The sequence below is a fragment of the Rhinatrema bivittatum genome, chromosome 3 (genome assembly GCF_901001135.1).
Source record: "Rhinatrema bivittatum chromosome 3, aRhiBiv1.1, whole genome shotgun sequence".
Lineage (NCBI taxonomy): Eukaryota > Metazoa > Chordata > Amphibia > Gymnophiona > Rhinatrematidae > Rhinatrema > Rhinatrema bivittatum.
The window spans coordinates 358,484,956-358,511,171 of NC_042617.1; the positions used below are offsets into that span (position 1 = coordinate 358,484,956).

At 43.3% G+C, this 26,216-nt stretch overlaps 1 protein-coding gene across 1 annotated transcript in view; it reads left to right on the forward strand.

Moving 5' to 3' along the window:
* Positions 1–18,580: 18,580 nt before the first annotated feature.
* GABRR1 (gamma-aminobutyric acid type A receptor rho1 subunit) overlaps positions 18,581–26,216 on the forward strand; it is a 43,603-nt gene continuing 35,967 nt past the window's right edge. The window contains exons 1-2 of the mRNA XM_029595423.1: positions 18,581–18,614; positions 25,546–25,613. Coding sequence (XP_029451283.1) covers positions 18,596–18,614; positions 25,546–25,613 — 87 coding nt within the window. The 5' untranslated portion in view covers positions 18,581–18,595. The remainder of the gene's footprint in view (positions 18,615–25,545; positions 25,614–26,216) is intronic.

Sequence of the window (26,216 nt, forward strand, 5' to 3'; positions counted from 1 at the left end):
AGCTCCAGACTGCCCGGCTACAGAGTGCATTCGCAGGTGTAGGCGTCGTGGATCCAACCACAAGGCTGTGTCAACTACGCCTCAGCACAAGGGGCTCATACAACCACTACCCTTCACAAATAGCTTCACACTGTTTACTTTTTTGTGTATGTCATCCACTTCCCCTATGTTGCGTCCGTCGATCTCAGACGGCTTTGACCTTTGTGCCTCAGCTTTCTCTCTGCTCTCCCCGCTAGCCTTGGGAAGATGGCTACCGCCACGTCTGCATGCCGCGCTCTCTGGCATCCCTGGAACGGCAATGGCAAAGCCTCATGCCATGTTTCTCCTGAGGGCCTCCTAGGGTGCACGCGCACACACCACCCACGTCTTTATCCACGTCATGGCGGGAACCTCAGGGGCATCCCCCTCAAGTGACGTCACGCCATCCGAGTATTTAGCCTGCCCTTGTTTGCTAGCTCGCCGAGTTAGCAAGGATCGTGAATGGATAGAAAGCCTCCAGTCTGAGCTACTCTGCTGCTTCCTTGTTGCCGCTGGAAGTTCTCTCTTTCCTTCGGGGTATTTCTCTAACCTGGGTACCCGCTTCCTCGGGGGCACTTTGCTTTTTTCCAGGTGTCTATCTGGGATCAGGTACTCGCTCCTCGAAGGCCTGCTCTCCCGGGCTCAGTGCCTGGGTTCAACTACTTCTGCCTGCTGGGTTGTCCACCTATACAGCTACCAACTTAGGGGCCGATTTTAAAAGTTACATGCGCGGGGTACATTTGTGCGCGCCACCTGGCGTGCACAAATGTACACCCGATTTTATAACATGTGCGCGATCCACGCACATGTTATAAAATCCGGGGTCGGAGCACGCAAGGGGGTGCACACTTGTGCACCTTGCGCGCGCCGAACCCTAGGGGAGGCCTGATGGCTTTCCCCGTTCCCTCCAAGGCCGCTCCGAAATCGGAGCGGCCTTGGAGGGGACTTTTTTTTTGGTCCCCCCACCTTTCCCTCCCTTCCCCTATCTAACCCACTCCCCAGCCCTACCTAAATCCCCCCCTACCTTATTTTGTCAAGTTATGCCTGCCTCTGGCAGGCATAACTTGCGTGCGCCGGCCAGCTGCTGGCGCGCCATGCCCCAGCACAGGCCGGCACAGGCTGGAGCACTCAGCCCCGTCCTGGACCTCCCCCAGACATCCGCCACGCCCTGGCCACGCCCCCGCACTGCCGCCACGCCCCCGGACCTCCCCTTTTTTGAAGCCCCGGGACATGCGCGCGCCGCCGAGCCTATTCTGCATAGGCTCGGCGCGCGCAGGGGTAGATTTTCGGGGGTTACGCGGGTATCTTACGCCCGTAACCCTTTGAAAATCTACCCCTTAGTGAGTAATCTAACTTTCTCAGTCTGTCTCATCTACAGCTCTGTTGCGCTGGGAATCTGCATCTTGATCTCCCTATACAATCTCTGTGAGACAGGTCCCCTCTGCCGAGGGTCCCTGGACTGCTACCTCTGGATCACCTCACTACTGCCACCTCTGTGGAATACATCAGCTGTATAATAAAAGACGAATCTCTGTGTTTGTGCATCCCGAGTTGAGCCTAGTACTGTGGTTCCTCACGGGGCTCCTCCCTGTGCGCATGGTCACCTCCACAGTACCCAAGAATCCACTCAAACACCTCATAGAAATCCACTCAAACACCTCATAGAAATTGCCCCATGGTTTCGTACCAAATCTTTAAGGTATATGAGACTAATAAAGTGTTACATAGGAGCATGAGTGACATTTCCCCCATTTACTGTTTGGTGAACAACCCCCTCTTGTCGTGAGTTACTCTGGTAAGAGAGAGGTCTTCGTTCTGTTGGTCAGTTGTGCCAAGAATGTGCACTTAAACCCTGTAGGGAGCCAGTAAAGGAATTCAGCATTCCTCACCACACCCACTATTTGTACTTGCAACATAAGAGAAATATTGTTAAAACTCAGGGAAATACTATTGGCTTTCAGAAGAAGGATGAGTTTGGATGTATTCTTACATAAGATATGCCAAGTAAATTTATTTCATGTCTTAATTGCTATTTTAGAGAAAAGACTCAGCCTAGTGTTACTAGTCCTGCGTTAATTGCCAAGTGCTATGAGGATCTCTCTCTTTGGATCTGGATAATTATACCTGGAGTGCCATCTGGTGTTTGCTTTCTAAATTGTCTATATTTAATAAAAATACAGAACTATTATTTTGACTATTACATCGTACTTATAAGTACCCTTTATACTTTGCTAAAATTAGTCATTCTAGTCCAATGTATTGGCAGGGGAACATAAGAACATAAGAAAATGCCATACTGGGTCAGACCAAGGGTCCATCAAGCCCAGCATCCTGTCTCCAACAGAGGCCAATCCAGGCCATAAGAACCTGGCAAGTATCCAAACACTAAGTCTATTCCATGTTACCATTGCTAATGGCAGTGGCTATTCTCTAAGTGAACTTAATAGCAGGTAATGGACTTCAAGAACTTATCCAATCCTTTTTTAAACACAGCTATACTAACTGCACTAACCACATCCTCTGGCAACATATTCCAGAGTTTAATTGTGCGTTGAGTAAAAAAGAACTTTCTCCGATTAGTTTTAAATGTGCCCCATGCTAACTTCATGGAGTGCCCCCTAGTCTTTCTACTATCCGAAAGAGTAAATAACCGATTCACATCTTGCTTCTTATATACACAAGTGGTGGGAATGTCCTGTTGCATTTACTTTTTGGGACATTGTGTATAAAGTAATACAAGATATAGTAGGTATTGTGGTACAATTTACTGACCCTTTGTGTCTGATGGGCAACCAGGAGACTTTAGTCTTAGAAGTTTGGTTGAATAAGCTTATATCACACCTTATCCATGCTGCATATATTATGATTTCCTTTATCTGGAAGTCTTCCCCTTTATTGGAACACCGGAAAATGACAGCTGCAGAGATTGTCTTGATGGCACGTCTCACTTTTCTACAGAGAAGACATTCAGAGATTATGAACTGATGTGGGGGTTGCTACTGGAAGTGGCGCAGATCTCGAGTGCAAGCCAATAATACAGTTTGATGGAAAGTAGGCCTCTAAAAGCTGTATTTGTCACTTCTGTTCCACCCAAAAGTTCCTGTGTGTTGTGTTATGATGCTGCGCCTTTATAAAAAAAGGAACTGGCATATGATTGCAGAGCCTTTCTCCTCTAGGTCACCAATTCAAACCCAGCTTGGGTTGGAGGTGAAGGTAGTCATTACCACATGAGAGCTGTATAGTGGCCTGCGTGAAACAATTGGGAGGCCTTAGTCCTGTTGCCACTTGCCAGTGGATGGTGTCCACGTCCCTAAGAATCCACCGTCACATTTTGCCACTGATAGTTGACAGTTTCAGCAGAGATACCAAAGATTACAAAGCACGGAGACTGAATTCCCGTCTCACCTTCAGAGCTGGTTCCTCCAGAGCAGGGGTGAGGTACGTTAGCAGGGGAGCGTGAGGGAAGCTTGTGCTGCCGCTGCCCGTGCCATTCCTTCTTTGTGGCTGAATGGAGAATGTTGGTATCCGGCACTGTGAACCTGGCACATTTTAGGTGTACTAAAATCACAACAAAATTTTAAAAAATCAACATGTCATTAAAAAGAAACCCATTAAAAACAAAGGGCTAAAAAAAGTGCCTCTGTAAGAGTCAACATACAAATACATACAATGAAAAGGGTATTGTCCCCGTAAGCACTGGTTTATTTTATTCCTAATTTCTCTCCATAGTCTTATTTTTTTCATAAATTCTAAATTTAATTGTTCTCTAAGATAAACCTTCACACTGCACTTATTATGAGACATGCAGAGTGCACATGAGAGCTAGCACGGTTGTATTTTTTTTCCCTGCTGCTGCTATTACATTTTGCTTCTTTTACAGTTGCTTCAGAATGAGCAGAGATAAAGCCTCAGTGAACCAAAGCCCCTCTGCCTTGCCAGGTGGCTGGATAGCTGTCACTGGCTTTTAAAATTGCCATACCCATGCCTGAAATGCTTCCATGTAAGCCAATTTCTATAATAATCCATCTAAACAAAACAAATTTTGCCTGTGTGCTAGGTCAATTCTGCACTGGCATTGAGAATCCCTGCCGTGTGACGTAGGAGGATTTACAGATTTAGTGGAAGTCGCTTTCCCTGCTGTCCAGATTAAATACTGCGTGGTGATTTTATTTTAGTTTTTTTATGGGATGAGTAAAATCCTTTGAATAATAAACTGAGCCGTAATGGATTGCTAAAAGAAACAGAATCTGCTTTCTGGGCTTCCTGTGTGGATTATTTGCACGCCGAGGGCTTCCAGGCATCACGCCGATGGTCAGTAACATGCGGCGCGGCATCTTCTTGCTGCTGTGGGGATTGGTTTTGTCGGCTGAACGCAGAACCCAACGGCAAGGGTCAAAAATATATGAAATGCACCATAATGGCAGGTGAGTTTTTTGCTGCGCCTTTGGCTATACCTCATTTAAGTGAATGTGGGAATTAAGGACTATTATATTGATCCTAATTTGAGCTAATTCAGGCAGCCACCGTTGACTCTCAGGTGACACTTTCTGCTTCTGGCTTATCATTTTGTTTTTGGGCCATCTGAAATATTTTAGCCTCCTTCCATTTTTTGTATGTATGTACTTTATTCACATTTGTTTATTGCTTCTCCAGCGAAAATGCTCCAAGCAATTTGCAGCATAAAATATGGATTCAGACATGCCATAAAAATCTAAACACAGCATCTGTAACAGCAAATTAGTATATTCTTTAATAACCATCAAAATACTGCAACTGTCATTCTTTGTATAAGAAGAAAATATGTTTTGACAGATAGCTGCTTTGCTATTTGCAATAAGTTTAAGAGACAAATAGCGCAATTCAGATTTTAATGAATACATTCCTTAATGCAAATACAGTAGCATACATAGTGACATAGATGCCAATGCACCGTACTAATGTAAGTTAATGCTTTTGATGTATTGTGCAAACAAAACAAGCATAAGTGGCACTGGAAATACAGAGAAGTTACCCATTCAGAAATTAACCTTTAGTTTTATTGGAAAAATTCAATGGAACAGCATGTCCAAAGCCAAATCAATCCAGTTTAATATTTTGGGGTCCAGCTCATCCCTATAAAAAAAAATAAATTGAATGAAATTGTCCAAAGCAGATTTAGGCCACGAGTCACTAATCAGTAAAGCACTTGCTCCTTCTGTGCACAGAGCTAGAAAATATGAACTGACAGCAAAACAAATTCATTTATTCTAATTAGACAGTAAAATATAGCTTCAGGGGATGCCAAGTGTGCTACAAATTGGTTCACTTGAAACATTGTTTCACTTGAAAACTTCTGAAAAAGCGGAAAATGATATTGGCGTATATCTCCAGTCACATAATATTCTGAAAGCAATGTTCACGTATTGATGCTCGTGTTTTTCAAGTCTGAGATCCACTGTACTGGATAGCAAGCAGGGGTGACAACACGTTGCTTGATTAAGGAAATGGATCAAATCCATAGTCATAAAGATAGACAGTACTAGAGTAACATAGAGTAACGTTAGTAATATTGTTACACGTTTGGGTTCTGCTCCCCTTCCTGACCCTGAGGCCATGGGTTTGGTGGCAGCGTGTAACAAACACTAAATAATTGCCAAGAAAATAGGCTGGCTGAGAGAGAATCACAAATTCAAAGCCACAGAATAATCAGGCTCTGGAGTAGAAGCAAGAACCACAGCAATCCTACTATCTAACAAAGACGTTCCATTGACTAAGTTCAAAGAAGGTACACCTACTGCCAGATATCTAAACATTTTGCAGGATATCTTAAAATGAATCCCCCCCCCCCCCCACCCACACCAAACTCAACACAGTTTCATGCAACTGAAAGATCTCCTAATCTGAGTCTGCTTACGCACGGCCAGTAATACGCAGACCTTCTGACCCACAAAAGAAACATCTCTATTGCAAAACAATAATCTCATTATAAGATTTTTATCTGACTCAGAAGCACAATCTTTCATAACTTCAGTGAGTGCTGAGGAAAAATAGTTAAATTCAAACTTTCAGATTTACAAGGAGAAATGTCCAGCCCTCTTATCTTCTTTTTGAAATGGTAAACCCTAGTTAGTGAGGACAGAAAGTCCTCTGAAATACACAGAGTTTCTTTCATATATTTTTGAACAAGTTCTTTGGGACCAATCAGAGGATATCTTGGAAAGTTAAAAAAAAATACAAAGGTTCAGAGCCCTCCATCTGTTCTAAAACATTTCCAGGCGTCTATGAATAAAAGCACTATCCTTGGGTGAGGAGGTTCTGGAGTCCAAAATCTTGATCTTCTCTTCATGGCCCATAGCAATAGATTCAACTTAATGCATTTTTGCTTGCACACCCTAACAACAGTAGGGTGTCAGGCAGAGTCTGATTACTCACGGTTTCTGGGTCTCACTGTTCCCCAGATAAGAGGTGCTTTAGTTCTGTGTGGCACCGCTGCAGCCCTGGGGATGCTCGCTCAGTCCAGACAATGTTGCCTGTTCCACGGTACACTGGCTTAAATAGAGCAGTGCTCAGGTGCGGGCACAGGGAGGCACAACCAGATACCGCAGGCCCTATCTGGGTACAGCAGCCCCTCCCGCCCCCCCTTCCTGTTAATGGTTGGGCCTCCCAGTCTCTTCACTAGGGTTTCCCTCTCTAGGTGCAGGGACCTCTCTTATAAAAAGTCCCAACCACCTTCCTATAAAGCTTCCATTCTCCTGCCTCTGACTAACGTTCAGGCCAATGCTATGTCGTGCGCTGAGTCTAGTGCACAGGCTAACGAGCTCTTGGATGCGCATTCTGGACGCGTTAGGCTGACACGCAATGCAATAAGGGGATTAGCACATCCAAAACGTGCATCCAAACCAGCGCGTAGCTAATAACGCTCATCACATGTAAATGTATGCAGATGAGGCCATTAGCTATTACCCCCGATGCAAAAAAATCATCGTGCGCCCAATGCAGACGTTTAAACATGGAAAACTGGTGTTAAATCTTTACGCGCTGTGAGCCTTCTAATAAAAACCCACACAGAGCCACAAAAAAAGCCCAAAACACAACATGAAAAAAAAAAATCATGCTGGTGGTCAGGTTAGGAAAATGGACACCCATTAACTGAGCATCTGTTGTCCTAACCCTTGGCTTTGAGCAGGTTAGGAAAATGGACGCTCATTAATTCAGCGTCCGTTTTCAGAACTGGCACACAGCCACGTCTGCTGGGCGCCTGATACCATGGATGCATTACGGATGCACAATTTATCCCTAACGCATCCTTTTTAGTGTGACCCCTCATTTAAAAAATGCTTTGCACACCCAGGAGAGTTAGCTGGGTGCGCGTTAGGAGAGTGGGTGCTCAATCATGAGTGACCGTTTTATGCGAGCCGTTATTGATTTGGCCTGTTTGGCAATGCCTAGCTCTAAATAAACAATAAACTAATTAAGTAACTTTAATGACCACACAGTTTCTTGTCTTTCTCTCTTGGCTTCTTGGGTTTCTCTTTCTGTCCTCATGAAATTCCCTGATATCCACACTCTCGTAGAAGGCCCTCCTCTCCTCCCATTGCCTGTCTCCTCTGCGCTGTGTCTGCATACACCCACAGGCAGGAAGCTAAAAAGGGCAAATTATAGGAGCGAGGGGACTTGCTCTGTGCTTGCAGCATGGGAAGCAATAGGAAGAGGTGGAGGAGTGGAACAGCACAATAGTAGCAGCAGCGGCTGCAAATTGGCAGAGGCATATGTGCTACTGCCTGGGTTTACAATATAGTTTATCCTGGAAGGTGGATCCAGACGTAATATCTCAAACATAGGGGCCGATGCAATATGGTGCGCTGAGCCAAGCGCACTGTTAACGTGCAGTTGGACGTGGGTAAAATTAGTGCCTGCCAGGAGCAGGAGTTAATAGATATACGTGTCGAAAAAAGAATAAAAAGAAAAGAAAAATAAATTTGATGATCAGGCCCATCACAAAAACTGACGCCAAGTTTTATCAGCGTCAGTTTTCGTGTGTGTCCGCCGCTAAGGAAAACCAACGCCGAACCAAATCCCCCTACCAACCCCAACAAAAAAAAAAAAATCTCAGTCTAATGCATAAACCATGGAGCAGCCGAACAACCCACAGCCCCACACACACTTCACCTCAGCAGTGGCCCGCACCTATCGGACCCGTCCGGGCAAGTACCCACCACAAGAGATCCCTGATACCGCGCTCTTCCCTTCCGCTTTCCGTTTTATTTTAAAGACGCACTTGGGTGAGAGGGGGGAGGCGGGCGATCAGAAGTTGCACGTCGGTTCTTCCCGGGCAACGTCTGCCGCAGCCCTCCCCGCCAGGCCCCGCCCCGCCCAATCCCTCCGGCATCCGTTTCCTTTACTGCCATTTGGGTTTGCGTTAGCAAGCGACCCTAGAGCATCCTTGCTAACGCGACCCCCTAATTTAAATATTGCATGGTGCCTGTGTTAAGAGAGTGGGCGCTGACTGTTCAGCGCTCGCTTTCTATGCGACTTTATTGCATCGGCCCCATAGAGTTTATTCCACATCTCCCCATAGCATTTGTAAGATCTAAGTGGTCAACATTCCCTGCGTGGGGAGAAAGATAAGTGTTTGCAATACTAAGGGCCTTGAAAGTTAAATCCCAGTTCAAAGTTCTTGTACACAGCTGTGATGATAACAGCATGGATGAATGTTAAAAGGATCCCCAAAAAAAGAACACAGGGAAAAATATCTGTCAAAACTGAGGGAGATGAAGAAAGAAATAAGGAAACAAAAGGTCAAGCAGAAGGAAGGATGGCCAAAGAGGTAAAGTGAAGAGACAAAACATTTTTCAGATATATCAGTGAAAGAAGGGAGGTCAGAAGTTGTATAGTGAAATTGAAAGGTGACAAGAAGCAATATGTTGAAAGTGATAAAGAAATGGCAGAAATATTAAAGAAATACTTCAGTTCGGTATTCACTAAAGAAGACCCTGGAGAAGGACTGTTGTTGGTTGACAAGACTTTAGAAGGGCATGGAGTAGATGAAACTCCATTTACAGAACAGAATGTATGGGAGGAGCTAGGCCAACTGAAAGTTGACAAGGCCATGGGGCAAGATGAGATACGCCCCAGGATACTGAGAGAGTTCAGAGATGTGTTGGCGGAAGGACCTGTTCAATAGATCCCTGGAAATAGGAGTGGTGATGCAGGATTGGAAAAGAGTGGTGGTGGTGGTCCCGCTTCACAAGAATGGTAGCAGAGAGGAGGCCGGAAACTACAGATGTTAGCCTCACTTCAGGGGTGGAAAAATGAATGGAGACTTTGCTGAAGGAAGGGATAGTGAAATATCTACAATCTGGTGGATTGCTAGACCTGAGGCAGCATGGATTCATCAGGGGAAGGTCCAGTCAGAAAAATCTGATTGATTATTTTGATTTGGTGACTAGAGAATTGGATTGAGGAAGAGCACTTAATGTGATCTACTTGAATTTCAAGAAAACTTTTGATACAGTCTCACACAGGCTTGCAAATAAAATAAGAAGTTTGGGAGGGGTGCCAAGCTGGTGGTGTGGATTACAAACTGGTTGACTGATAAGAGACAGAGTGTAATGGTAAATGGAATCTACTCTGAAGAGAAAACTGTGCTACATGGAGTGCCATAGGGTTCGGGTTTGGGACCAGTTCTGTTCAATATCTGGGTGAGAGATATTGAGGAAGGGATAGAAGGTAAAATTTATTTATTTGCGGATGATACTAAGATCTGCAATAGAGTGGACATGCCTGAAGAAGTAGAGAGAATGAAAAGGGATTTAAGAAAGCTGGAAGAGTGGTTGAAGATTTGGCAGCTAGGATTCAATGCCAAGAAGTGCAGAGTAATGCATCTGGAGTGTATTAATCCAAAAAAGCTGTATGATGGAGGATGAAAAATTGATGTGCATAGACGAAAAGAGGGATCTTGGGGTAATAGTGTCTGGAGATCTGAAGATGGTGAAGCAATGTGACGAGGCACCAGAAGAATGTTGGGCTGCATAGAAAGAGGAATAACCAGTAAGAAAAAGGAGGTGATAATGCCCTTGTACGGGTCCTTGGTGAGGCCTCACTTGGAGTACTGTGCTCAGTTCTGAAGTTTATATCTCAAGAGGGACAAATAAAGGATGGAGACAGTCCAGAGAAAAGCAACCAAATAGGAAAAGACCTATGAGGAGAGACTGAAGGATCTGAATATGTATACACTGGAAGAAAGGAGATGTAGGGGAGATATGAGACAAACCTTCAGATACCTGAAAGGTTTTAGTGATGCACATTCGACAAACCTTTTCTATTGGAAAGAAATCAGTATAACTAGGGGACATGAAATGAAACTCCAGGGAGGACAACTCAGAACCAACATCAAGAAATATTTCTTCACGGAGAGGGTGGTGGATGCCTGGAATGCTTTTCCAGAGGAAGTGATGAAAATGAAAACTGTGAAAGAATTCAAAGGGGTATGGGATAAACACTGTGGATCCCTAAAGGCTAGAGGATGAAAATGAAGAGAAGAATGCATAGGGTAACTTGCTGGTGCGGCAGTTACTACCCTTAACCAATAAGCCTTCATACTCTTGATGCAGGTCCATCATGGCTCTCTGCTTCAATGGCAGGGGGAAAAGGGGAACTGAATTTGAACAGCAACCAACGAGAGCCCTGACTTTTATGGTCTGGGGAAACTAGTATAGGGGTAACTTGCTTATGCAGCAGTCACTATCTTTCACCAATAAGCCTGATTCTTTGATGCAACTCCAACATTCCTCTTTGCTTTATCGGCAAGGCATAACAGGGAATTGGATTCAAACAGCAACTAACGAAGGCCCTGACTTTTATGGTCTAGGAAACTGATAAACATGGGGGTAACCTACACGGCGCAACAGATATCACCATAAGCTTGCTGGGCAGATTGGATGGACCATTTGGCCTTTTCTGCTGGCATTTCTATGTTTCTATCTTAAAATCACTAGGCAGTAAAAAAAAACACACTGGAAGCTGACTTGGTTTCCAACATTACTTTTACTTATCTGTTGTGGAATGATAGAAAATATTTTTTACAGTTCTAACAACGCTAAGTGAACCAAATAAGTGAGTTCTTGTAATAAATTTGTGACTTCTTACCATCTTGTTTAAGATGGTAAAGCCAATTGGTTCAGTCTTTATTCTGATGTTTCACTCATCCCACTGGAATAGGGGCAAGTTTTAGTGCTTCTCTCCCAATGTAGGTGAAATGTTAAAGATGAAATTCGTTGGGAGCTTTTTTTATTTTAAAGTTCCCTTGTAAATGTATTATTAAACATCAGAATGTCTCCTATACTTTTTTTTTTTACCATTTCAGTTATCTGCTTTTCTGAGTAATACATTTTCCTCTATCTCTTATTCTTCTCTTAATGCTTAGTTAGGACATGAATATCTATTAATGATGCTTGTTCATAAATACTGGCCTCTTATTTTTGCTAGTTTTCTTTTCTTCATTGGTGTTATCCGCTATTTCCCGAAGTTGTGACATTGGAATTCCCTTAACTGAGGACTTGGATTATATGAGACAATAATTTTTCTTTTCCTTTTTTTCTTTCTCTTGGGATTATGATAGTCTTATGTCTCTAACGGATTGCAATTCAAGTGTTTTCTTAAAATGTATTTGAAAATATGCATAAATAAAAAATGTTTAAAAAAAAAGATGAAATTCAATTTTAAATGACTATTCACATATATAGTCTTTTATCTCCTACCTCTCCATGTTGCTTTCTCACACTCCTTAATCTCCTCCCAATACCTGAATGGCATCAGTTAAGTCTCCTCTTCTCCCTTTTAGTATCAGAGCGATACTGCTCTTACTCCTCTTCTCCCAAAATCTCCAGTAGATATTCATGGAGGTCCCTTCCAACTTCTTCTCATCGGGATGGCTGTAAGCCAACCCACTCCACAGATCCCAATGATCTCAGCTTGCTCTTTGGTAAAGGGAATATCTCCCATAGTTGTTAAAACAGAACAAAATAGAAAGTAACTGAGCCCCTAATTAATGGGTATTCCACTTACCAAAAATCAGGATAAAAAATATAAAATGGATGAGAAGGGTGGAAAGAAACTCCCTTTCTAAAGTGAAAGTCTCCATGGAGGCATTTAACTTAACCAACAGAAAATTCAGGGGACAGACATGGTATGCTGCTCCGGTAAAGGGAAACAGAAAATCCACAACATAAAATGGTGGTCAAAGTATTTGTATGATAGGAGCTCACCACGTGCCCTCTCCCACATGGAGGAGCTACCTGCCCACATTATTACTCTGTTTCCTCCCCACACAAATGGAATATTCTGTAGAGCTCCTGGCAGAGATTTCACAGGATCCATACAATAGTAACCACAGTAATACAGTATGTAATGACCCCTGGGGGTTCCTTACCAGTGTTTGCCCTAGTAACTCTTTTAACTAAGGCTAGTAGTTAAGGGGAGGCCCTATTCTGCTTAGCCCCTCCCTTTGAGGTAACTGGGCTGGCCACCCCCCTGCGGCTATAAATGCAGCTCTCTCCCTGAGAGATTCGAGCAATGCAGTCTAAGTTATGGAGTTAGAGGAGCTGCAGGAGCTTTTACCTACTTTGCATTTTAAGGCTTAGCTTTTGGGCTTAGGCACTCCAGCTTGGTGTCCCTGAGAGAGGTTGGGAGGCTGCCTTTCCAGTCCACTTACTGCCTAAAAAAGGCTTACATCTCGGGGTTGTTTTGGGATTTTCTTTTTTCAATGTTTTTCTTTGTAAGAAGCCTTGTGTAATCCTTGGGTGTTGCCTGGAGAAAGGTCACAGGAAACCTTTCCTTGGGGGACGCAGGACAGGGAAGATCTGCCCCTTTGCTGACAGAAGTATGGGAGTGACCCCACTGCAAAGACCTCCTGGTGGTTTTTGGACTCCGTTTGAGAAGAGGCTTTTTGTTTGCAAGAACTGGAAGGAAGAGTTTTGCTGCCCCCTTCCTGCTCTGAAGGAGGATGATCGAAGTGCTGTGTGTGTGTTCCTGAGCGGCTTCTTTTTCATCAAAGGATCTGAAGGCTAGACATCTGGAGAACTGTAAGATCAAAATCAAACTCATTCTGGGGACCCCCCACTTGGAGTCTTCACCCCTGAAAACTGGGACTCTGTGCAGAACCTGTGTGTTCTTTTTTTTTTTTGGCCAGCATGGAGGGTTTTCTGTGCACAAAAGAGTACACCTGCCCACTTGGGAACCTCATTTATTCATGCCCTGGAGGGTGAATGTTTCCCAAAGAGACCCTTCGGCAAACAGAAGAAAAACTGAGAACTGTAATAGCCACCTGAGGGGATAAGAACTGAAGTGAAATATGCCATTACTATTCAGAGACAATTTCAGTAAAGTTCATTTTTGGACATTCCTATCTGAGTCCTCCTGCGGCTTATTGGAATCTACATCACTCACCGTAGCAAAGAAGTTACATCTCTCTCCCAGTGTCGCCCCAGCCACCAGGGCCTTGGAGGAGAAATCCTTGCCCCCATAAGTAAAAGCACCTGGACCTGGGGTCCAAGAGACTGTGTAAGAGGTTTTTGGAAATGGAGCCAGCCCTGAGATATACAAATTCTTTTATGGCCCCCGTTAGAAGTTAGCTGCCACTCTAAAACAGGGTTAAAAGTAAATAATAGCAGATAAAGACCAAAGTGGCCCATCCAGTCTGCCCAGATGAGATTCTTCCACTTTGAGTAAATCAGTTTACAAACTCCCATGTGCAATCCAACACCAGCAATCCTCACATTCCCATCCCCCCAACACATACACACAGCCTGTCTTTTACCTGACCTCTCCATTCCTTTCTGACCACTGCCTTCCACATCTGACCCATATCTGCCTTCCACATCTGACCCAGGCATGCCTACAATCTGATAAAAGTGCTGGTCTTCACCATCTCCATTTGATAGGTGTACTGGGTAGAAGGATTGGGGAGTTTGCCTTGCAGTCTGGATCACATAAACAAACTAAGAAAATGATGACACTTGACCATGGCTTATGTGAAAATATGAAAAACTATATTTTCTGTATAATATATACACAAACAGATGCTTATAAGAACATCTGTGACAATAACAAACAAAACAAGTTATATATCGGCACATGAGCAAGGGTAAATAATCCTCCTCAGCTAACAGGGAAAAAAAAAAAAAAATATATATATATATATATATATATATATATATATATATATATATATATATATACACAAGTGGCCTAGCAAAAAACGAACACTTTCCTGACTAAGTACCCTCTTATCTCTCCAGTCAGTGGCCACAAGCGTGATCTCTTTTGAGGGCTGAAACAATGCCAGGACTCCAGATCATTGCAGAATTTGTCATGCTAACCTCTCTCAGTTCAGCTTTTGGTAGGAGTCCATCCCTCCCACCGTGGGTTAGGCTCTTAAGTCTTTGGGTGGCACATGTGCAGTACTATTTCTTGGTCTGCTAATTCTCCTTGAACTATTGCCAAACTAACTGATAAGAAAAACTACTGTGTGCTTCAGGACAACTCTGAAATAGTGGATTTTTGTGTTTTATATTCACTACTTCTAATCGCCATTTTGTACATCATTCTCTCTCACATATGCAACCACTAGCCCTGCACTTTCTCTAAATCTAACACATTCTGCTGGATGCCAGAACAACAACAAAATCATCATCAGTATCTTTAGTGTCATGTAAATAAAAGCAATCATATAATTATTTCAGAAGCAAGCACTACTGTAAAACCAATACCATAATAGATAAGAATGTGTATGCCCCAAAAGCCAAAAGTGCATCCATAGGGTTTATAAATCTTATATCCAGTTTACACTGTATCTGTAAACTAAATCTGGGCAAACACCAGGGGGTACATTTTAAAAAACAGCGTGTGCGCGTACTTTTGTTCTCACACCAAGCGCATACAAAAGTACGCTGGATTTTATAAGATTTTATAAGAATCGCTCGTAACCGCACGTATCTTATAAAATCCGGGGTTGGCGCGCGCAAGGGGGTGCACATTTGAGCGCGCTGCCCGTTCCCTCCGAGGCCGCTCCAATTTCGGAGCGGCCTCGGAGGGAACTTTGCTTCCACCCCCCGCACCTTCCCCTCCCTTCCCCTACCTAACCCATCCCCCGGCCCTATCTAAACCCCCCCTTACCATTGTTGTAAAAGTTACGCCTGCATCTGGCAGGCGTAGCTGGTGCGCCATCTCCCGACCCGGGGGCTGTTCTGAAGGCCTCGGCCGCACCCCTGGAACGCCCCCGGACCGGCACCATGCCCCCGATGCGCCCCCCGGAATGCCCCAAACGTCGTGCCGCCCACCCAACACGCCCACGACATGCCCCCTTAGCGGAGTGTGTGGAGCAGAGGTTAGATGGAGAGGCAAGATCTGAGTGATTTGGGGGAAAGAAGGTCCTTGGCAACAACTGGGGAAGAGGAGATCCAAGATGGGGAAAGGGAAAGAATCTCCATGAACCTATTTCCTTCCATTTCCTCTTCTCCCTCCCCTCTTTCCTCACCTCCTTGATTTTCCCTCTTCCTCCTGCTCTACCCCACTTCTCCCCTATGTCCCAATCCCCCTTCTTCCTTCCCTTCCCTTTCCTGTCCTTCCTCTCCCTACTCCTCACAATCTGTAAGATCCCTTCTCTCCCATCCAAAAACAAAAACAAAAAGAATTTATCCAGACACACAAGAAAGTCCAGAAAACTACTTTGAGGTCAATATTCAGAGGCATTTAGTCAGATAACTCAGTAGTAATCCAGCTAAATGAATATTTGGACACTTATCTGGCTAAATTCTAGCCGGATCATTTTTTTTTCTGGCTAAAATGTGTCCTGATAAGCCAGATGCGTAACTAGGAGTTGCTGAGTTAGCCTGGTAAGTTATCCAGCTAAGTCCAGGCATCCTATAGACCTGTACTAAAGTTAGCCAAATACACTCACCCAGCTAACTTTAGGATAGCCATATATATATTGAACGGTACATTTTTATTTTATTTTGTTTAAATTCTTTGACCGTTTTCATTTGAAATGTCTTGTGTTCCTGGGTAGTTTTGAAGTTCCCTTTTTAGTATCCTTATAATCGGATGCTTGATGGAATGATTTCCTGTCCTTCTCTGTACTATCTTATGTCTATGTCCTTAACTTAACGACCTGTTTCCTCAGTGTAGCACTGCCCTTCTGATTTCCTGCATAAACATGACTCTTTTCTGATTACTTTTCCTTTTGCAAGAAAGTGAAACCATGAATGCAAAGTTGACAGGACGCAGTTTGCCAACAGATAACTCCATACTTGCTAACTTCATGGAGAGCTCCCTAGTCCTTCTATTATTCGAAAGAGTAAATAAGAAACATAAGAGAGTAAATAAGAAACATATGACCTTTTGGAATGAGTGAAATATCGTACATAGATTTAAAAGTCTATTTTCACTGCTCAGCCTACATTTACGTGTTTTCTTCTGTTCACTATGGTAGACCTGAGAGGCAAAGGAGAGAAGCTGAAGAAGAACCACAGAAGCAAGGCAGGTATGCAATAAGCCCTCTCACTCTAGGAACTGTCATGGGTTACATTTTGAATTACTCAGGACCCCCTCAAATGTTATGGGTTGGTGTTTGCTTCTCTGTGTATGTGTAAATGGAACCCTGCCAGCCTGAATGTGAGAGTGAATGGCAGCCTGCCATCCAAGATGTCATGTGTAAAGAAAGTTTGTGTCATCTCTACTAATCCAGGACAAGCTCAGGGTGACTGGAAATGAAAAGTTTTCAGGTATGAGGAGCAGGGGCTTTATCCATCCTTAGTTATAATTACTGGGTGTTTGTGTCTGTTACTTTGAAATATTTTATTGCTGCTTGTAACATTTTTAAAACTTTTTATATGTATTCTTAATTATCGAATGTTCTGTTAATCATCTCTTTGGCAATATTTATTTTATTATATGGTTTATGATGATTTATTTATTTTTTGTTTGATTTATGAGGACTGGTGATGTTTCTGTTTTTCCATTGCTGTATTGCATACAGAGTCTGGCTTGTTGCAGTTTGCAGTTCAGTTTCGGTCTACGCATTTCTATTGTATTTGTTGAAGGTGTGTCTGTGTTCTGATTGTATGACCAAGGGGCGGGGGGTATTCTGCTAGCCTTTAATTTCTGTGAAGGGATTTATAGCAGCCTGGTTTGTTCTGCTTTCCTAACAGGAAGTGTTTTAGGACCTGGTGTAATATTTGCAGTGTGGCCCTTTCATAGATAGGGTTTGTTCCTGTTTGAGTGTTTCCAGTTAGTACTGTTTTGATTTGGGAAGTTTACTATATTGTTGTCATTCAGTTTACTCAAGGCTGTCCAAGGGCCAAATCCATACCTAACATGAATTACAATATGCCTAATACCAGTTCTAAGTGTTTTTTCTGCAGGTTTTTCAGGGTACACCACAATGCAAGCTTTTTTGTACACCAAAATAGTACTGGCTACCTATTGGTAGTGGGGCAAGAGTATTCCTGCACTATTTAGGTATTTCGGACCTGCAGTTGGGGTAAGATATGTTGGGGGGGTATCAATTTTGAAAGTTTGGATGGCTGGAGAGAGCAGGGCTTTTTTAGGCAGGGAAAGGGGCTCTGGAACAGAGCATGAGACCGATAGTTTCTATTGTATGTTGGTTATTTGGAAAACAAAAATTCTGTGTTAAAAAAACAGAGCAAGAGGGTGTGAGGTTGGGGGAGGGGCAGCACAGTAACTGTTCGCACAGGTCATCAAAAATACTAGCACCGGCCCTGCTACTCACAAACACAGCCATACACTAGAGTTAATTTTTCACAATCCAATTTCTCTAGTTTTGAAATTTCCTAAGATTTTTTTATCGAGAAGGTTCCCTGGTCTGATCATTTTTTGGTTTCTTTATATATTACAAGTTTTGACAAATGCTATGCTTGTCTGTTGGGCCATATTGATGTTGATCACTTGTGTGATTGTTTATCATCTACTCTGCTCGATTTTAATCCCACTAACATTTTTAGTGCAATCAGATTTTGGCCCAGTCAGTAGATGACTTTTCCCCATACAGATTTTCCATTCAAAGCAAAAGAGGTGCGCCCCTTAGTTTTCGGCTGCTTTGCATCAGTCTCAAACTAAAACAGTCCCAAATTTTTCAAAAATTTTTCTTTGCGCTTTTAAAAATCTACTTTTCTTTCTTTAGTTGATCAGGAAACAAGCTGCGTCCAACGTCACATAATGAGATTGATGATTTAAAAATTATCTCAGAAAAAACTGTTAGTCAGTACTGGTGCAATCTCCTAGGATATTCTTGTTATAGGAAGGTCTCTTTATATGATAGATTCCTGTGGTTATGCAGTAAATGTATATGAGTGGAGCTAGATTTATCACCAGGTTAAAGGTTATTTCTATTTTTGTAATATGGTGACCTACCCAGACAGTGAGGTTTTGAATATGCTCTCTGCTGTGTTGTTACCTGAAAGAATAAAAGCATTTACCTTCCTCTCCATACAGACCAATACTCAGACGAAGCCCAGATATCACTAAATCCGCATTCACAAAATCCGAACAGCTTCTAAGAATAGATGACCATGATTTCACCATGAGACCAGGTTTTGGAGGTATGTATGCTTCGACGGTTTAACAAGGCAGCTCTTCTGGAGGACACAGATTTGATTGGTGAAGTCAAGGCTAGAAAAAGGGCTGAACTCTTACGGGCTGATGCAATAAGACACTCAGTCAAATGGGCGCTTGTATTGAGCGCCCTTTTGCCTAACGCATGCACAGCCATATTTGCGAGGCGCCCCAAGCAACATTAAATGAGGGGCTGTGTAAACAAGGACGCGCTAGGGAAAAATTGTTTGTCCCTGGAGCTCAATTTGCATCGGGCATTCATAATTGCAACGAGCGCTCGTATTGAGTGCTCGTTTTTATCCTGCTTCTGGCCGATTTTGCTGAGGTTGCTGGATGCCCATAGCTAAGCATCCCTTGTTATTATGTGGGTAAATTATGCTTATATATTGTGCGTCCAGAATTTTATTTATTTATTTATTTATTTTAAATCACGCGCATATACCTTTATTTTTAAACACCACAAGCAGTAAATTTAAGTGTCACAACGATACTAACTAGGAGGAACCACAGAGGACAATATTTTTACATTTCTCATGAGCCCTTGACTTGCGAATTGACTTAAATTTGCCGCGTTAAAAGATGTGCGTTTGGTGCCTAGAGAGTTTTTGCATCAGTGCGTAATAGCTAATAGCCTCATCTACATGGAATTTACATGTGTTGGGCGCTAACAGCTACGCATTTGTTTGGGTGCTTTTTGGACACGCTAATCTCCTTGTTGCTTCGAGTGCTAATCCAGCGCATCCTACATGCACGTAGACCTGTGCGCTAGGTTGGGCGCACTTTATTGTATCAGCCCCCTTAAAGTGTAAATCTTTGAACAGAACATCTAAATTGACAATGCCTATGCATACTTTACAGTCTGCACAAAAACGCCAAAAATGATTCCTTTTGGCAAACACAAGTTATAAGTATCAACTCTGGATTTTTAATGTCTTCTGCTTTATTTTTGTGAACCTTCTGTATTAACATATCTGGCAAATATTTCCAATTCCCATTTCAAAGTGCATTTATTCTATACCAGGGGCCTGATTCTCTAAATATCATTTTGCACGACTACAAAAAAAAAAAGAAAAAATAATTCTGTCAGGTTCTAAGAAGCCTGCTTTGCCACAGATTTATAGAAATCTTATGAAAATAAAGTCAGAAAGATTTCCTCCGATTTTGTGGCAACAGAAGAAAATTTGGGGTGACTAGGACTCATAATGATAGAAGATCTTATGGATTCAAAAGCAGGTGTTCCTGCCAGATTGATGTATTTACAATTCTAGAGGTTTCCGGTCCTCCCCGGCAAGAGGGACAGAAAAACTCTTCTGCCAGCACTGCTGTTCAGTGCGAATGGTGCTGCCTACCAGTGAGAGATCCCTCAATTTACCAAATTATCTTTCCTTAACAAAGAGGACTTGCTATCGCTGTGCATGACTTTGTTTACCTATAACCAAGGTCTGATAGAAAGCAGGAAAATCTGGGTCCATCACCAAGGAGAACACAACTCTTTATTTAAGGAGACACAGATGTCAAATAACTGCAGGTTATTATATGGCAGGGGTGCCCAACTCTGGCCCTCGAAAGCCACAAGCAGGCCAGGTTTTTTAGATATCCACAGTGAATATGCACGAAATAGATTTGCATGCGCTGCTTCCATTGTATGCAAATTTCTCTCATGCATATTCATGTTGGATATCCTGAAAACCTGGCCTGTTTGTGGCTCTTGAGCACCAGAGCTGGCCACGCCCTTCTTTATAAGTTGAGATTTTTATATTGGACCTTTTCTGGGAATGGCTCAGATCAGAGTGAAGACCATACTCAGCGCTTTCTACCAAAACTAGTTTTGTCACCTTCTGTTGAGCTTTATCGGCAGTACCCTGCTCAGTCCAAGTCTAAAGTGTCAAAAAGGTTACTCTGAGGAGGACTCATCCTATTTAGATGGGCAGATCGGGGACAAATACTGTGGGCTTCCCAGAACCTACTGGGTATTACATGTGTTGTCTTTTATTGTGTGTTTCATCTTTGGAGGTCTGTAATACCTACTAGATTCTTTAGTTTGTTGCTTTTTCCTGTTTGGTTATATTTAAAGCAATGCCCCTCCACCTTGCTGTCTGCCAGTTTTCATTACAGGTCTACATGTCAAATATAAATTCTATCTACTGGTACGATTTTACACTGAGACTGATTTACTGTAACGCAATCAAAATAATAATAAGCACAAAAATTCTAAGCAACTTGAAAACGTTCATGAAAGAGGTATAGCAAATCCAGCATAGGTGGTTAGCACATGCTAATCCACTCTCCGGTAGAGGTGTAAAACAGAGATCTGTAAGCTCTCAGACCCAGGGGTTTAATTCTCTCAAGCAACGCATACTGAAGCTAGAGTAAGCCCCATCTGTACAAACTTGTTTCCCAGGACCTAAGGTTTGTCAAACACTACTAAACCCTGAATCTGCTTCAACTTCTCAACAGTTACATAAAGCAAAAAAAAACTAGGAAAAAATAGAAGTAAATGAACCATAAAATATCATTCCTGTTCCAGGACAGGCTTGGGAAGCCCTGATCTAAGTGGCTTCCTCAGATACAGAAGGGACCTATGTGACTTCAATAGCTCAAGTGCACCTGTGGATGATTCTTATAGTTATCAAATAAAATATATCACAATCTGCAGAGCTATGGAAACATTCTGCATTTCTTCATAAATAACACATTATCAAGAAAATGAACCAGAACCTCAGCAGGCTGTAAGTTTGCCATTACTTTCACCTTTTTTTATGCAATCAGTGGATAAATATGGGCTCTGCAGTGCTTTGCAGCCCAGACCAAGAAGCTCACAGTTGATGCTGTGTGCTCTCTCAGGGTGTGCCCAAATCACCCAAGGCTGGCCAGAACAACCCAGCTGTACATCCTCTTAATGTTATTATGCTACAGTGAACAATTGGCCAAATAATAAGACTACCAAACATAACAATACCTGAGTACAAACCATAACACACAAGCAAGAACGTTTGTCTTTTTATACATTTCTAATATCAAACTGGAATTTTGAAACAGAGAAATACAATTGCTAGGGCTGCACTGCAATCAGATATATTATCGTAATACTGTTATACTCCTACACCTACCTTCGCGGCATGGAGCCGCCGACATTCTTCGCGGTAGAAGCCGCAGCCAGCCTGTATTCTTCATTGCGGCAGGAGCCGCGGACTTTGGTGTGTCTCTCCTGCACGGCGGGCCCTGCCGCCGTGCTCCAACGCGGTCGGAGTCGCCGCCAACGTCTTCTTCATCTTTGCAGCCCGGAGGCCGCAGTCCCCGGGCTTTCTTGGTAGCTGGAGCTGCCCTTGGTCCTTCCTGCAGCAGCTGGAGCCGCTGCTGACGTGGGGGGCCTGCTCTATGGCCCAGCTCTGCTCTGTCTCCTTGGCGTCTGTGCAGGGCCGCTGCCCAGGGTCCTGCACTTCCTGTTCCTGTCTTCCTAAGGTGCGGGCCGCACCTCCTTCAGAGATTTAAATGACTCGTGGCCGGATATGCCCTGGGCCCCACCTGGACTCCTCCCAGGGCGTTTCCTGATCTTCAGCCCTATTTAAGGGCCCAGCTTACAGTCCTTAGTTGGCTTCCCAGGAGTAAGTTCCTCTCAAGGACTTCTCGTCTTCGCTCCTGTTGGTATTTCCTGTTCTTTGTGGGATCCCTCATCGTTCTTCATGTTCCTGGGCTCTTCTGGATATTCCTTGTCTTCTCCTGATGTTTCGTGGTCTTCTTGATGTTCCTTCCTGATGCCTAGTCTCCGCTTCTGCTTCCTGGACCCGTGGTTCCTTATTGCTATCTCTTCTGGCGTACCATGTCGTGTTTCATCACCTCGTGGCATGAGCCTGTCTTCTCATCTGCAATGCAAGCCTCCGGAGGGTCATCTTTGCCTAAAGTCAAGTCTCGTCTTGGTCTCCTATCCTGAATCATCTCGGCCCTCGGATGTTCTTGTGGCTGCTCCGTCCATGCCTAAGACTCTGACTGAACCTGCTCCATTCCAACGTGGTCCGTGATCAGCCATGGGCAGTTGTGTAGGGCGTGTCTCGGTGCAGGCTTCTACTGAATCTTCACCATGTTCCGGCTTCATCTTCCATGTATTCGTCTGGAGTCTGCTTCGCACTCAAGCGTGGTCCGTGACCAGTCCCGTGGGTCCACCCTTTGGTGGGCTGTGTAGGGTGCTCTGCATCGTAGCCTCAACCCAGTACTTGACTTTGTTCCTGAACCTTGATCCTGAGTCTTCATGCTCAAGCCTCTCATCTGTGTCTTCACGTCTCCAAGTTCCTCGTCTTGAGTCTTCATGTTCCAGAGTCTTTGTCTACCCTCGTCTCCTGTCCGGCCTGCTGCCTTTGCCATTCCCAGCGGCAGATCCGAAAGGGCTGGGAGTAGTCAGAGGACCACTCAGAGACCAACCTTGCGTGGTTGGTCTCACTGAGGCTGTGCAGGTTGGCAGGGGCCTGGCTTCCTGGTCTCAGCCCCTGCTCGGACATGTCTCGCCTGCCTCGGTACCGCCTTGGAGCCCTCTGGGGTTGTGCTGAGGTCCAAGGTCACACAATCTCCCCAGAAATGGAATCACTCTCCTAGCACTCCCTAACAGATTGCGAAGGCCTCTGAGCTTCCCATGCTCAAGGTCTTCATCTTCCCCAACAAATACTCACAACCTCTTAAAATTAATTAATTCCTTCACAGAAGTCAGAAAATGGGACAAGAAAACATTTTCCCCAATAAAGTTCCTTTAAACGTTTTTCACGGACTCATTTTATGATTCCTGAAATTTGTAGTCATTTTCCCCTCCCCCCAGGCTACTTGTCTAATTGCTCCTTATCACCAGTCTACTTTTTCTCAGTGAAATCCTAAAGAAAGTTGATTTTCCGATCCCTCTGATCATTTCCATGGATAGCGATCAGAGATGTTCCATGCAATCCTGCTCCAGTGTGCATTTTTGCTATGTGCTGGTCAGGGGGTATGAGGACCTTAGTCTCTAGGACAGAGACGAGTGCAATGTTCCCTCTAATTTTTAACAGGCTTATGTGTGTAAACGTTTTCCTTTATGCAACCTTTTATAAGCTGAGTTCAGATTTGTGCGCTATAAGCCAAGTGTGCCTGAGCAAGTATAATGCAGATAATATTGGGATTTTGGAAGTGTTATTAAGTAATTGTTTTAATGAAATTAATTCCACAATAAGTTATTTCAGCATAGCATTTGATTTAAATAAATAGAAAACATAAAATAAATTTGATTTCATATAGTTTTATAGCTCAGCATAACTCTGCAGTAAAGATATGTATGCTATTATGCTATTTTTTGTGCACGCTGTTATGCCGTGTGCATAACAGCGTGCACACGGCATAACCCCCTGTATGCACACAGTTTAGTGGAGGAGTGAGGAGTGTTTCTGGGAAGTTCCCTGGGTACAATGTGAGCAGTAAAGAGCTGCAGAGGTTTTTCTCGGGAAGGAAATGGCGTAACTCAATTCAAGTTTCTATTGCTTCAGCTCTGCTCATTGTTGTGTTTTGCCCAGTTAATGGAGACAGACTCTGGCATGTAGGGATATTTCTCCCATGGTTCCAGAAATCCTGGCAATCCTGTAGTTGTGCTCATTTGGGGGTCATGAAATTGACCTACAAGTATTGCCTGGATGTCCAGGTAATGACCTTATTGATCTGACATCTTGGATTGGAAAGAGGTGTTAACCCCTGGGTGCTAGCAGGAAACCTCTCTCTCTGTACCTTTATCCTTTCAGTCTGTACAGCCCTCCAGGGCTAAGAATAGAAATCACTCTGAATTGGTCCACTTTTAATCATCTGTAACTTTTAAGGAAGATGTTACCTAGGGTTTAGACAGAGTGCATAAGTTTTATTTATTTATTTTTATTTTTAAAGCAGAGAGGATCACAAATCTTACTGGTGAACGTAAAGATGTGCTGGTAAGCCTGCAGCTTTTGAATTGGACTCCTGTAAATACAGACCATCCTGGAATCGAGGAACTGGCAATAATGAGATAGCGCTAGTGACAGTCCCATGTTCTTTGTTATTAAATTTCTGACGTTTCCTGAGACACAGAACATTTGCAGAGACTTCACATAAAAGTTACAGGAAATGTCTGCTGTTTTTCTGGAAAATATGTGGAAATGTTTCACGTTGCTGTTTTCCGTTTGTTCTGTACTTTGAGTTTGAGACCAGTTGAGAAATACCAGGCCCCCTAGTGGCATCACACTCTGCTCTGAAATAGGAAAGGCAAATATAAAATGTTTGCTTGAAATATATTTTCCTGATTCACCAAAACTGTATAAATGTTACAGTGTGATTGACAACAGCTCAAGTTTGGCCATCTCCTTCCACTGCTTTGTACATGGTTCCATAGAGCGCACCTCTGTAGTGATAGCTAATTAAGGCTGGTTTAAGACTGCTGGGCTCTGTTTTTAAACCAGAATATATTATAATGGCTTAATAACATGCAGCAGTATTTGCCTCCCAAACGTCTTTATTTGTGATCGCTTGTTTTTCAGTTGTCCTCTCTCCTCTTTCTCGTCTCAGCTCAATCTGGAGACTCTTGGTACTTTGTTTTACATATTCTGTAACTCTTTACAATTTATTTATTATTTTACCCCTTTCTAAATCCCTGTCACCTACCTGCAAGACATTGCTTTGGTGTTTCAAGCTCATTCACTGGCTGAGGGTTTGGAGAATCTGCTTCAGTGTCTCTCATGTCTCTAGGCAATATTGGTCTTCTTTTTTCGTCAACGACCTTGTATATCTCTTTTACCCTTCACCTGCGGTCCACTATCCTCTACGGATATGGGAATCAAAGTGGTTCCTACTTTTTGCTATTATTGATCATGAAAATTAATGCTTTCAGTGAAGTTTACATTATGTAAATAAGTATATGCAGTTGTTTTTTTTTAATGTTTACAGGTCCAGCAATTCCAGTTGGGGTAGATGTACAAGTAGAAAGCTTGGATAGCATTTCAGAGGTTGACATGGTAAGCATTTCAGAGGTTGCTTAACATTTTTCGTGCGTGTCATTTTGGGCGCTCATTGTAAAATTAAAATCTAAATCCAAATTCACTTAGAAAATGGGACACTTCTACCAGAAAATCAATGGCAAAATCCGAGTTGGATTCCTCTCTGTCTCTTCCCTCCTTTCCCTTAGATTCTTCTCAATCCCCCCTCTGCATTTTGTCGCAATAGGTCAGGCCAGCTGGGTGGGCGCACAGTGAACATAGGCTTCTTATCTCCATGGCTGCTCTTCCCCTCCCCCAGTGGCGCATGCTTCCTTTGTAATGAGAAAACAGAGGATGGGGCTTGGGGGGAAGAGCGGCTGCAGAGATCGGGACTGTGTGCTCGGTGCTCACACTGCTGGCCTCGCGTCACTGCCGCCGATCTGACTTTAAAGGAGGAGAGAAGGTAGAAAAAGATTGGTCTTTTTTTTTTTAACTTTTTATTTATGAATTTTCATTTACAACAAGAATAATCTTGTCAAGAAACATTACAGAAACAACGTATAGAAGAAAACACGACTTCAAATCAACCATGATTAATATATTTATTTGAACCTTTTTTATACCGACATTCAAGATGGATAA